This window comes from Astatotilapia calliptera, chromosome 10, assembly GCF_900246225.1.
Source record: "Astatotilapia calliptera chromosome 10, fAstCal1.2, whole genome shotgun sequence".
In the NCBI taxonomy this organism is placed as follows: domain Eukaryota; kingdom Metazoa; phylum Chordata; class Actinopteri; order Cichliformes; family Cichlidae; genus Astatotilapia; species Astatotilapia calliptera.
In genome coordinates this window covers 28,728,717-28,742,498 of record NC_039311.1, presented here as the reverse complement: position 1 = coordinate 28,742,498, position 13,782 = coordinate 28,728,717, and the positions used below count along the sequence as shown (strand labels likewise).

Genomic DNA, 13,782 nt, shown 5'->3' with positions numbered 1-13,782 from the left:
AATAACCTAAACAACTCTGGGAAGGTATTTTAGAGCCCGGCTATGGGGATTTGCTCCCATTCTCCTCAGGCACATTAGTGAACCTATTGATGCTGTAATAAGGCTCACAGTTTATCCAAGAAATGTCAGATGGGGTTGAGTGAGTCAGGTCTCAGTGGTTTGAAGTGCTGAAGAACAAATCAAGTCTCGCATCTCAGCAGCACAAGTTTCAGCAGTAAAATTAAGGAAGCCCTTTAGAGCATTATCTCAGTATCTTTGACTCACAGGTTGTTGAAGGGCTTCCCATGATGCAATGAACAATTTCTCTCTTATCTTTCCCCTCAGCCCCCAAACCTGTGGCAGCAGATCGCTAACCCTGTCTGAGTTTGCTTCTGCTGGAGGTTTCTTCCTGTTTGAAGTGAGTTCTTCCTTCCCACAGTCGCCAAGTGCTTGCTCACAGTGTTATGGAGTCTTTTCCTCGTATTGAAAAGCAGTTGCTGACGCCGCTGTTGTTGTGAGCTGGTGCTGTGAGCTGGTGCTGTGTAAATAAACAGCCTATAAAAACATCTGAGAAGAAATTCATCTGAATGAATTTAATTGTTTTTAAAAGGTTTTGTCTTTGCGTGCGGTTTCGTCTCTTATACTGTCTCTGCCTACGATCATATTTCCCCTCCATCGATCCATCCATGTAAGCCAAGTCAAGTACCTGATAGTGTGTAAGTTCAGATTTAGGTTAAAAATCTTTGAAAGATGCTCAGTTCAGTTGCCTAACATAGGCTGCTATGCCACATGTAGCTTCAGATACATTTTGAAATACACTTTTGACCCTTTTTTCTAATTGCTTACACCAAGTGCACTCTGTGAGATTTTACGTAATTATAACAACAAACAGCATCTCTCTTAATGTTCATTTGGTGTGTATATTGATAAAAGGTCCACATACTAGTATACAAACTTCCTGTTAACCCCAGAAGAGGGCGCCAAACCTTAGGTTAAACTTGCCATGCTTAATATACTAACTTAACCAAAGAGAGCCAAATGGCTGGTCTCTGGGAGTTGTAAGATCAAATAAAAAAAATCAAAATATATTTATAAGCACATTTAAAAACAACACGGGTTGTGCTGTACATAGTAGAGATCAAATAGTAAACATACATAGTAATTACTATAAAAGACTAGTCATAATTGAAAGCTAGAGAGTACAAATGAAGGGCCTTTTTTCAGGAAGAAAAGCAGAAAATTCCATCAAAGTTATTTTGAAAAGATATTTTCAAAGCAATACATTTCCTCTTCCTGTATATGAAGGCAGCTGAATTTTAACATTTTAATTGATTAAAACACTTAAGAGGGAATTTCTGAAGCGGAAAACTCTGTTGATGTTGTCTGTGGAAGATGTTACAACTATGACATTGATGAGTAGATGGTGATAACCAACCAATCAGATTCTCAGTTTTAGTTTAGTTTTTAAACGTTTCACCAAGTTGAAAGTGATTATTGCAAAGCACTGCAAGCAGCAGTTGTTGTAATTTGTGTGGGAAGAAAATCATGGTGGCCAGTATCTGCTGGTTGCATCTGCCAATGTTTGCTTTATTTCGTGGGATTTCATGTCCCAGTGCTGCTGATGTCGGTTGTTCTAACTGTGGACTCAGTAATATTGCTATGACATGCACCTTTTTTTGGCATCAGTGAAATGTGTGATACTGGCATTGATGAGAAAGTTAACCCTCACCTCAAAGGCTGATCATTGTCTAGTGATTCTGGGAGTTATCTGACACGTCTCATGTCCAGCAGGTGAGTAATAAGTGCATAGGTGCACAACACAACAACAAGTGAAAACAGGAGAAGACAAAACAGGAAACAAAATTGACACAGGACAAAAAAGAAATAACCTTTCAAAGTAAAACAGGAACTAACCAAGGAAACAAAAGGAACCCAGGCTTAAACAGAGGGAGGGTACCTAGAAAACAGAAAGTAAAAGTTAAACCTTAAATCAAAAGAATAGACTCAGAATAACCACAAGTACAAGTAGGATGTAGAATAGGATGAATCTACAGACAAAACAAAATAAACACAGAAATATAAACTTTACAAACAGGACAAATAACTGAACCTAAACAGAAAACGTTGGTATATTAACTCTGAATTCAAAGTATTAAACAAGTGTCAAAACCAGCAATGTGAAATAACTTTTAAAAATTAACCTAATTAATAATTGCCCACTTTTAATGCAATACCCTACCAGTGGTTGCCAAAGTGTGGTCTCCCACAGGTGGAGTACTGAATTCAAGTCACAAAATTTGAGTTTTTAAGGAACACGTTTATTTATTTATTTATGAGGCCCAAACAGTTTCCTTATTCTGAAACATTAATTCACAATGACAGTAATTGAGCACCACCTCAGGCTAAAGTACCTCCTCTGTTCCATATATTTTAACGGGAAGGTAGTTTAAGGGTTTACACAGCAGTGGAGTCTCCTGTGTAAACATCCATCTCTACCGGTTTCCAGTTCACCTATCCCCACTAACTGTATGTCTTTGGACTCTAGGAGGAAGCAGGAGTACCCGGAGTGAACCCACGCAAACACAGGGAGAAGATGCAAACTCCACACAGAAAGACCCCGCCTGATGGTGGAATTGAACTCAGGACCGTCTTGCTGTGAGGCAGCAGTGCTAACACCATGCTACTGTGTAAACAATTGGAAGAAAAACAACAGTGCACAGTATCACTAATTTCTCACTGAGCTTCCAGGATCTCCTGTAGAGCAAAAGGTTTGTTGTGGTGCCCTCAAGTGGTCACTAGAAGAAAATGCAGCAAACAGGTAGACTTTCATTCAAATATATAGCTAGAGGCCTATTTCAGCTGCTACAGGACAAGAGGCAACCCTGTTTGTAATTGATTAACAGCGTTACAGGACCAACACAGAAAGAAAAACAACTACTAACACCTATGGGTAATTTAGAATCACTGATTAACTAAACCCCACCAGCTGCATGTCTTTGCACCATGGGAGGAAGCCAGAGTACCCACGGTTAATCTACACAGATATGCACAGAAATGCCAGATGGTGGATTCAAACCCAAGACCATCTTGCTGTGACCATCTTGTTGCGCTGACCACCAAGTAAATATTAAGCAACCCTCTTTCATTAAGCAAACCAATATATCCTAAACAATTATGAATACAGGGTACAGAAAGCCACTCAGTTAAAACAGTTAAACATAAATGGTTCATGATCATAAATTTAAATTGACCAGCAATTGTAATTGTGCTGTAAAACACTTTTTTTGTTTATGTTTTGTGTCCTGTTGGGCTGTTTTTTCAACACTTTTAAAAGCAATCTTATAAAGCTAACAGGAGTGGCACCTGGTGTGGTCTTCTGCTGCTGTAGCCCATCTGATGTGCTGCATACTTTGATTGTAACAACTGATTATTTAAGTTACTATCAGCTGTAAGTCTGGTTATTGGCTGATTAGATATTTGGTTAAACGGTTGTAAAGTTTTGACTTAAATTCTTTTGTAAAACTTCCTTTTCATGGCTAACAGGCATGTGGGACTCTTTTTTTATTTACAGTGAAAGAATACATTTATACAAAGACACAAGGCAAAAGGGGAATACTGCTCTAGGGGGTCCAGGGATGTAGGGAATCCACACATCCAGTATTTAAAGGTAATTCTCCCTCAACTCACGGTCAGGCTTACCACACCAGGGAAGAGAATCCAGTGATCTGTGCAGAGGAACCACACAGTCACAATCCAGAAACACCAGGGGCACAGCAAAGCACACAGAGACGCAAAAAACAGGATTTTAACTAACTAAGCAGTTCAGCGATCCAACAAAAAAATAGTTTATTTAAAAGTTTTCTAGATGGAATCTAAACGCATCAGGAAGTTTTCAAAAGTCCGTTCTGATAGCACCATTTATGTGTTTTTAACCTCATTAATTTTTCCAGATATTTGATTTCTTCTACAGCTTTTACACTGGTGGTGCAGATGTAAATGTTTGAGTGAGTGTCATTACAAGAGTAAAGTTTTTATCATCAAAATAGCTTAACTAAAAGCACTCATTATGTAGAATAGCTCTTTTTAAACTGTATTGTGTTACTGGGTTATAATTAGGGTCATTAATGTGTAAATCAATTTATTTTTGCACTAGATAAACCAGTAAAGATTTCAGTTGCTTATATGGTAAATGGCCTATATTTGTATAGCGCTTTACTAGTCCCTGAGGACCCCAAAGCGCTTTACACATTCAGTCATTCACCCATTCACACACACATTCACACACTGGTGATGGCAAGCTACATTGTAGCCACAGCTGCCCTGGGGCGCACTGACAGAGGCGCCCCAGGGCGCCCCCTATATGCCGAGGGGGAGCTTTAGCAGTAATAATGCAATACAAATAAAAGGAAAAAGAAAAAACAATTTTCAAACAATAGAAACTAAACTGAAAAAAGGTAAACCCAGTCTCAAAAGGGACACGAAATGTAAAAAAAATAAAATAAAAAATAAATATGAATGGATAAAAAAAAAGATAAATAAAAAAATAACCAAAAGTCAGAGCCTCTTATCTTTTTGTGAATCTACACCTCAGTTTATTTATGAAAAAGGGACTACATAATACCTGAGCGGATTAGAGCAGTGTGCAATCCAACTTTAGAGGTCTCTTTGGCGGACAGCTGTCAAACGAGGCAGTCCAAAAACAAGCTGACCAATCACAGCCTATTGGGAAAAGTCATTTCACTCCTCAGACCAATCAGGGCGTTCTAAATCCAACCGGAAAACCACGCGCGATCCATATAAAGATTTTTTTTTGTCTCCGCCCACAATTTCCAAAAATAATAAATTAATAAAAGTGTGTCCTAAGGTTATCCTGACCCTATTATTCTTCCATACACTTTATGTGTTTCAAACGTCTCACGTATACATGCGTGGGCTGTTTATACACCAAGCCGGCCGGTGTTTGGGCTCAGTGACTCAAAACTTACATTAGAGTTTCTACTATTTATGTTTATCAGTGTTGTTTGATTTATTTCAGTGCGCTTTGTGTGAGTTTGGGTATGGATTTGTTGCGATATAAATCGCTTTGCGGTTCGGCATACTACAAAATGTTTATTTTATAGTTTAATTTGTGTAGAAAATTGATTTTTACCAAAATGCTAGGCGATGGATTCACCTTGTGAAAGTCGCTTGAACGCATGAAGCAGCTTCAGAAATTAGTATTTTTAGCGCGAAAAAATGTTGTTTTCTGTGTATTATTCATGCCGAATCAAAGAAGTTGCACCAACGACAGGAAACAACTCTGACTCATGCTTTGTGAGTCACCTTTTCAGACTGATAAGGACCGGCCAGCTTAAATCTTCATTATTGTAAGCGGAGTACGTCACGGGGCTGAGCCAGACTGTGGTCTACACTCATCTTTCCCCCAGGAGGCTCTCCTTCCCAGCCCCTTTGTTCAGTCTAGCCGGTGGGTTGAGTCAGTCAGAAGAAGGCTGTGCTAACCCAACAAATCCAAATCACTGTGGGAACACCGACAAGAGAAAGAAGAGGCCGAAAAATACATCCACCGGATGACGTTTTTAGTTAGAGGCACAGCAGAAAGAAAACGGAAAAAGTTGGTTTTGAGTGTTGCTGATGCTGCGTTTAATGCCGGGAACCGTCTGGCCCTGCGTGGAAGCGTTTGGCTCATTTAAGTCCGTTATCGTCGCTCCAGTATAGCCGCCTGAGCTAACACGCTGTTAGAGATGAACCGGCAGGCTACATGCTAAGCCATCACCGGTATATTGCTGACAGTGTGCAGTTGTTGCCACCATCCATCCAGTGATCCACGCTGACTCTCCCTTTCAGTTTCTGCTCAGCATCCATATTTGCATCCCAGGGAGTGGCAGCCACTAATCCCCTCTTTTTCCACCCGTGGCTAGGAAATCAAAGTTGGACACCCCCTGAATTTTCTCACAGGATGGTGAGTATTTTCCTGCATTTTTACGCGCTTTTGTGCCATTTTGTGCTTTTATTTCCTCCCTGGGAGGGTACTCGGGGCGTGAAGTGAAGGACAGTCTAGACCACGTTGCCGCAGTAGCTACAACAATGGATCAAACCGGCGTTGTGTTAGATTTTGTTGAGGTGCGCATTATCAGCACATTGCTGCTCTCCTGTTTGCACTGAAATCAAGGTGTGGATTGGGAAATGAATCTGTGCTTTAATGTGGAAGAGCTGAGGAAAAATTACAGACAGAGGCCTTTATTTGTGTCTCCACTCAGATCAAAACCATCATCCCCGGCTGGTTTGCTCTGACTGATTGATCCAAAAATGAATATCCTCTCCATTTTTTTTTATTATCTGGATGAGTGTAAATAAAATGGAGAATGATTAGGCAACGCTGGAATGTGTTCCCCGTCCCTCCTAATGCCCAGTGTCTAGTTTAAAAGCCTCAGCCAGATGTGTGTTGTTTATTGTAGGCTATAACGGCATTATATCTTCTTAATGGGCTCTGGGCCATGATTTGTAGGCCATGTTCTACTTGGGCAAAGGCCTGCATTGGTTTTCACTCTTGTTATGACTCTGCTGAAACTGCTAAGTTGATCATGGATGATTGTATGAAGCAGTGGGGCGTAGATGACAGTAATTTACCGTGACACATGTAAATGTGTGTGGATTGCTATGCAGGTGCCAAATAGTTCAACAGATCGACAAAAACACGATGCTTGTGGAAGTTCTCTCAGTGCTGCTTCAGTGTTTGGCTCATGATTAATCATGTTTTGCTCAGTGGCACCCCAGCAGTAGTGTAGCATGAGTAATAACAGTGGGACACATGCATTTCAGTCTCTACTTCAGTGTTTTTTCTGCTGTTGTTAATCAAAGAAGAATGGATAGAGTTGGAGAAGCAGGCCTACCCTTCTTAAAATGCACAAAAATACATGTGCAAGCTCACCAGGTAAACAAACTCTTAAAAAGTTGCTCTAAACATATTTTAAAGAAGTTTTTTTTTAATTGGAAGTTAAACTTCTAACATCTTTACTATTGCAGTTCAGGTTTCTTTGAGTGCAATGCCTCTCTCTTATGACATAATAAGGCTGACACAATACCAGATTTTATTTACGTAATTTTGTATCAATATCTTTGTCATATCTCCAAAAATGAACTCAAATGATTATTAAACTTAATATTTGTCTTTTTATTTGGCCAATGAATTGCACCCATAAAATATGCATAAGGAGGTGGAGAAAGTCTAAGTAATTATAAAGGCATGCAAAAAGAATGACGACACGGTACTCATAAGCTTTGGAAACACTATATGGACAGAGGTATTGGGCCACACCTCTTCATCTTTGAATTCAGGTGTTTTCAGTCACAGCTGTGTAAAATAAAGTACCGTTTCACCATTTGTGGAAAAAATGGGTCAATCCAGAGAGGTATGATGTGTCAGTGGTCCGTTCCAGCTGTCTGTACAGTGTGCAGTTCCTTACCATCATTTGTACTCAGAGATGCAATTAAGATCTTATTCTAAAAATTTCTGACCTAAATACTTAAGGAATGGTTCGTTGCACTCTGAGTGAAGTGAATAATTTCATTAGAGAGTAACGTCATGTGTCGCAGTCGTATTTTTTTGAATTGACATAAATAATCCACATTTACAGATGTACACTTTTGAAGTGATAAAGCAGTTTTATGATTTATAGCAAATTATTTTGTGGACCTTTTGATTATGGACTTCTGGGGTCACAGAATTCACACACTGAGAAACACCGATATAAAGGAAAATGTCCTGATAAACAAAAACACCCACAAGGCCTAAAATCTGCCATCAGCTGACATCAGTGTGTCAACCTGAGAGCTGCTGTCTCCGGGCGTGTATTAATAAACGCTATCCATTTATTATTTATAACTACTACCAGTTCTTCAGATTCTTAAAAGTCATCAACTCCCAGTGTGACTCCTGAGGAGGAAGGAAGACCACATATATAGATGAAAGCTGCATAAAAGAAAATCACATTTAGGCACTAAAGCTTTTGGTAAGTTGGAGAAGCTGTTAGGTTAGATTTTCACCCTGTGTGAGCTGGGATTGGCTCCAGCCTCCCCGGGCTGTAAGTTGGATGAGCAGTTAAGAGAAATGATAGATGGATTGTTAGGTTATGGCTTTGTGTGGGCACAAGTAGTCCAAACCCAGAAGTGATCTTTGCTTTTCAGATTGTTCGATTTTCAGTGGATTGTAGGGACACAAAAAAAAGAACAAGATGCAAAAAAGGAAATTTCTGATCTCTTTCAATCCCTGTGTTTCTGCACTGAGCCAGTGTTTTGCATGCAAAATGTTAGGACGACCTTACAGTGTGTTGGAGAGCAGTTCAACAATAACACCCACTATGACCTCAGAAATAAAGGTCAAGTAGAATTATGACCGCTTGGCCAAAAACAACAAAAATCAGTGTGCGCAAAACTTAATTGTTGGTATAAAGCAGCTTCTCTGTGCTGTGTGAGGGCATTAAATTGCAGAGGTGTTCCTGATAAACTTGTTGTCAAACCAGTTTCCATTTGTTCTGCTTCAACAATCTGGTCCATTCACTCAGGGTTGGACATCTGATGTCACACTGTGTTTGTTTAGCTGTCGTGCTGTCAGCCGTTCTTGTATTTATCCCATATATTTGTCATCCCCACAGCTAAAACATGGAGAGTGACAGCCACCACTCCCACATCTAGTGCCTGATCCAAAAGCCTTCATCGCCCAGGAAGGAGGAACTCTCAGGTCTCCCTGCTAACGTAGAATGAACATGCTCAAGTCCAGTGGACTGAAAATCCCTGGGCGCGGGGCCAAGCATTCCAGCCCAGTGGGAAGGACCTCAGCGGGTGGAACGTCCAGCCCCGTTGCCCCTAAAGACAGTAAGTCACTTCCTTCTCCTGACCCCGTGGAAAATAAAAGGAGCGTCTTTTCCCCCAGTTATTTCTTTTCATCGCCGGAAGTGGCTCAGACCATTTATTTGTGTTGCTGACTCAGAAACGCACAGCTGCATTAGATTACATCCTCATGGTTCTTTATGATAGAAAAAAACATGGAAGGAGGATTGGTTTGTGTCTCCCACTTCTTTAAAACATCTTCCAAAGTGTTCCAGGGCAAACCTTGTGTTGCCTTCAGCAGTTTGGAAAGTGATTTGTTTTTATCTATCAATGAATGTTTAATTTAGGCCTAGGTGATCATGGGGGGAAAAAGCAGGCTCACAGGTGTCAGGTGACCTGCATGGCAGCCACGTAGAGACCAAAGGAGAGCCGACAGCTCGCCAGCCAACACCTCAGTCGCACACTGTCAAAAACACACGGGGTGAGAAACCCTCAGTAATCCAGAGAGAAAGTAATCAGCTGTCCTTATTGATCCTTCCACAGATCCACCTGTCAAAACCTTTTGCAACTTTTACCTCTGCTGGGCATCTTGCTGACCAAAGGCCTCCCCATCAGCTTGGCTCAAACTGAAGTAAACGTCGGTAAACTTGAGCTTTTAGGGAGGGCCAAAAACACTGCAGTGTAAAGTAAAGAGGTTATATTGATCTGTAACACAAAAAAACCACAGGTTGTAGCAAAAATAATGACAAAAAGTAACCATGTTATCCCAAAGACCTCGTTTTTATAAGATAGCCAAGATACCCATGGATTGATCTGTTCTCAAAACCATATTTAGTCTGGCTAAAAGATTTGAATTGCACTCTTCTGCTGTGAGTTCTGTAACGCTTCATTTCGTTATTACTCACATATTCATTTCTTTCTTTTGTATAGTAACACATGTATTAAAGATTAGCTAGTAAGTGTTAGTGTTTTTCAGCTTAATGTTTTGATTTTACCTCCCACAGGTTTACAGCTGGTTGAGTCACTTTTATTAACCTGTCTCCAGGCGGCTATCTCCAGTGCTGAGCAGAACTATTTAGCCAAAAAAGTGGAGTATTTGGAGGCTACATAGTCAGATTTCCAATCAGGAGATGGTTGAGACCAAAAATGGAGCAAAAAATGGTGTAAATATTGGATTTGCACCAAAAAACGTAACCAAAAATCAATGATAGTATATTACTCAGTCTGCAGGATGTTTACATTATCATGTTTCTTCAATGCTTAACATGGTAACATGTCAGTGTTGTGTATTTACGGCTGGCTGAGTTGGCAACAAACAGCCAAAAAGAAAGGCGCTAACACAAAAGGATAACTTTAAAAGCACACTTTTTCTTTAAAACACTGAGGTCTTACTTTAAATGTAAAAGAGAAGGAACCAAAACACAGCAGCTCTTAAGAGCATGATGCTCCACATGCAGGCAATATTAGGATGCAATAATGCAGCTTTATAATACTGAAGATATATAGCTGTTAGCTGCACTAACAGCCATTGTTTATGTATCAAATGTATGATAATTGTCATTCTTGTTTACAATAAAGTTCAGTTCCTGTCCAAAAAAAGTATGAAAAATGTGGTTGTGAGCCACACTGTTACATTAGTTGACGTTTTTCTACTTAAATATGACTCGTTTTCTATAGTTTACATCAACTGCATATCTGCAATGACCACACAGTTGACGATTCATCTCCTGACGAAAAAAAAGGACTACTAACCTGTACGAACACTCAGAATTACAGCCCTTGTTTGCTCAAAGTAATCACAGCTGTTTGCGCTCTAAAATGCAAACCACACTGTTTATCTGCCCACCTTCAGCTCACACGACTGTCACGTCTCACCAGCTTTGCACGCAGGTTTGTTCAGTTTCTGCACACAGCTCCACACCCAGCGGTGAACAGGGCAAAAGAATTCGCCGACCCGATGGTGGGGAGGCCTTTTATGATCAGTGTGTCACAGTTCATGCTGAAAGGAGGAAAAGTTGGTCCGACACTTTTAACGTTACGTGATAACCATTAGTTATAGTTATAGTCATTATTAGTAGCTTATTACCAAATAATGAGTTAATAAGAATAAGTTAATGAGTGTTCATTCATCTGTTATGTCACTGTTAATTTTCCTAAGCTTCCTTTTGTTTCTTTAGGCAATAAGTGCATATTAAACTGCTATTAAATACATGTCCTTAACAGAGTATCAAAGTAAGCTTTAGTAAAGGCATAACAATGATATAATAGTAAGTTAAACATTGACATCGTCTTATTAAATTCATTGTATCATGTTAACAAACATGAGGACTTGTGTGTGTGTTACAGGGACATTACTGTAAATCATCACTGTGGGGTTTTATACAAGTCATTTTCTTGGTTTTACTCCAAGTTGCTATTTTATACCATACTCTGTGCCTCCCAGCATATCACAGTAATCACTAAACATTAAGAGCTCTAAGATTCCTGTGACAGCTGAATATATCCGGCTCTAATGAAACTGAAGCGTTACGAATGCCAATCCAGAGCTGTTGATGCCTGTAAGTCTGTGAGAAATCTAAACAACAGAAGCATTTCGGGAGAAAATAAACAAGTCTTTCATTTATCTGCTCGACTTTATGTTTAACCCGGGGCGGTTCTTTTTTGTTCATCTCCGTGTCGGAGCTACGGCGGCTCAGATTTTTGCCTATAATTATCCCGAACGTGTTCATTAGCAGCTCAGAAAGCGATCTCTTAGCGTTGCGCACGGGACTGAAGCCTGTTGCCCAGGGCTCGTCAGCTGTTACCGTAGGTTGCTGCGACTTCGAAATTCCTGCCTGCGGTTTTAAACTGTTTGGTTCTGCCATATGCGAAGTCATTAGCTTGCTCACATCCTGTTTATGCACAAAATACACAAGCGTGATGGATGTGACAGTGATTTATTTTCCCACTGCTGTACTTGAACCATGTAAACTTTAGTGTGTGAATGCTGCACTGACAGCTAACACATTTCTAACAGTCTGACTTCTGATACTAGTGCTAATTGGATTTTGGTGATCTGTAATAAATGTAATTAGATTAATGAGAAAGTAATTCATTTGTGGTGAGTGGCAGTATTTTTAGACATACCTTTGATAAGATGGCCTAAGTCTCAGTTCTTATTTGTGCCACATGGTCACTGTTCGTGTCTCCCTGTCGTGCTCCTGCGGTTTTATGTTGGACTTATAATCAAATTTAGGATTTGTCCATTATTTTTCTCATCATTATATTTTTGAATTCTGGTTCTTGTTTGATTTCAGTGACATTCTAGTGGTGTTTAGTGTGTGGTTTATGGGCTCCTGTGAAATTAGTGACCCCAGGTTCTGTTATTATTTCAGCCTACCCCCCTCGTGTTTCTGTCTCTTCCTTCCTCTGTTATCATGTTTAGTATACGTCTTCTGTTTATTTCCTGTTTTACTTTGATGGTTAGTTTTCTCGTGGGTCTTGTCGTCACCTATCCTGATTGTCTTGTCCCTGTTCTGTCCCTAATCCCCAGTTCATCCCCCACATGTCATATCTTTGTTTCAGTCCTTCATTTTCTTTGCCTCCTTCTGCTTCTTTGGAGATGTGTAGATTTTTGCCTTTCACTGGTTTTCATCTTTTTGTGCTCTTTTTTGGATTTTTTTAAATAAAACAAAAAAACCCCCCATAGATTTCTTTAAGAGCAAGACTAACCTTTCATGCTAAGGTTATCCAATGTTTTTAAATATGATAGCACTGGTCCTGGACTAGCATCCATATTGAAAGTGATGCATGTCTTAATGCATCTTTAGCCATGACGTTGTGTGTTGCAGCACCAACACCCTGCTTACGTCTGCGATATCAGCGGTTTTATGAAATAACTGTACTCAACACCCCGGGAATGACAGTTGTCTGGTTTTAGGTAGGCGGGTACACCCTGTGCAGGTCACCAGACTATCACAGGACCAGTCAGAGTCAAAACTAGTTAAAATACATGACGACACCAGTCAAAACCAGCTAAGATTGCTCCCCCTCTCCTGTCAGCATGGTAAAATCACAAAGCTAGCTCTGTAGCTTAGCATGAAGATTGGATGAGGGGAAGATTGTCTGGTAATGAATTGCAGATTATTTAATGTATACGATGCTAGTGTTTATGCTAAATGTGACTGTGGGAATCTATCGATCTGCAGCAGCGATCTGCAAAAATCAGCCAGAGTCCCTGAGAATAAGTCAGCCTAATACTTACAGAGCGCTTGGGTCATATAGGATCTGTTGTAGTTTTGGTCACTGGAATGTTTTGCCAAGAAGATGATTGGTATCTTGGATTAAATTGTTCTTATTACCTAAAGAAGGCTATAAAACACATTAATGAGAAATCCCTGGGAGAATATTTGTGCCTCACCGAGGACGTGGAGGGATTAGTTTCCTGTCCCAGATAGTTTTATCACTGACCTGCCCTCATACTCCAAATCTCAACCCGCTGTTTGTTGGTTTTAGTCTGGAAGACTGCGAGAGGGGGCCGCTGTGTCGGAAGCTGACACAGTTTACTTTGCTAAATTTAAAGAAGGAAACTGCAGTAAAAGGAGTGAATAGAGGAAAGTATCCAAGCCTTCATCTAGAAACTTTAGATGTGGAAATAACGGAGCTGTGCCACCTCTCGCGATGCAGCATCTCCTGTGACCTTGGAAGCAACAGAAATATCTCGTGTAGACTGCCTAGGTGGAGACAAGCAGCATTTTTTTTCTCTTGGTTTAATTCTCTGAAAGGCTCTGTTCAAGGTTTCCCTCTGTTTACCCACATGGAAAAGAAATAGTAAAAACTTATAAAAGCCTTGCATAAGATGTGGCCTACTTCATATAGTGAATCATATAAGGCTTATATGATTCACTCATGAAAGTGGCCACTTTCATATATTGTTTTAGGAAGTATCCAAAACATACAAGTTTCATTTATAGAATTTTTCAAGGGATCTTATATCTG

At 40.0% G+C, this 13,782-nt stretch overlaps 1 protein-coding gene across 3 annotated transcripts in view; it reads left to right on the top strand.

Annotated features, from left to right (window-relative positions):
* Positions 1-5,178: 5,178 nt before the first annotated feature.
* Positions 5,179-13,782, top strand: part of clip2 (CAP-GLY domain containing linker protein 2) — a 52,358-nt gene continuing 43,754 nt past the window's right edge. Inside the window, exons 1-2 of one of the 3 annotated variants that reach the window (XM_026182302.1) lie at positions 5,179-5,938; positions 8,631-8,850. In XM_026182302.1, the coding sequence (XP_026038087.1) occupies positions 8,736-8,850 (115 nt within the window). In that variant the 5' untranslated portion in view covers positions 5,179-5,938; positions 8,631-8,735. The remainder of the gene's footprint in view (positions 5,939-8,630; positions 8,851-13,782) is intronic. The other 2 variants (XM_026182303.1, XM_026182304.1) reach the window with 2 other exon arrangements.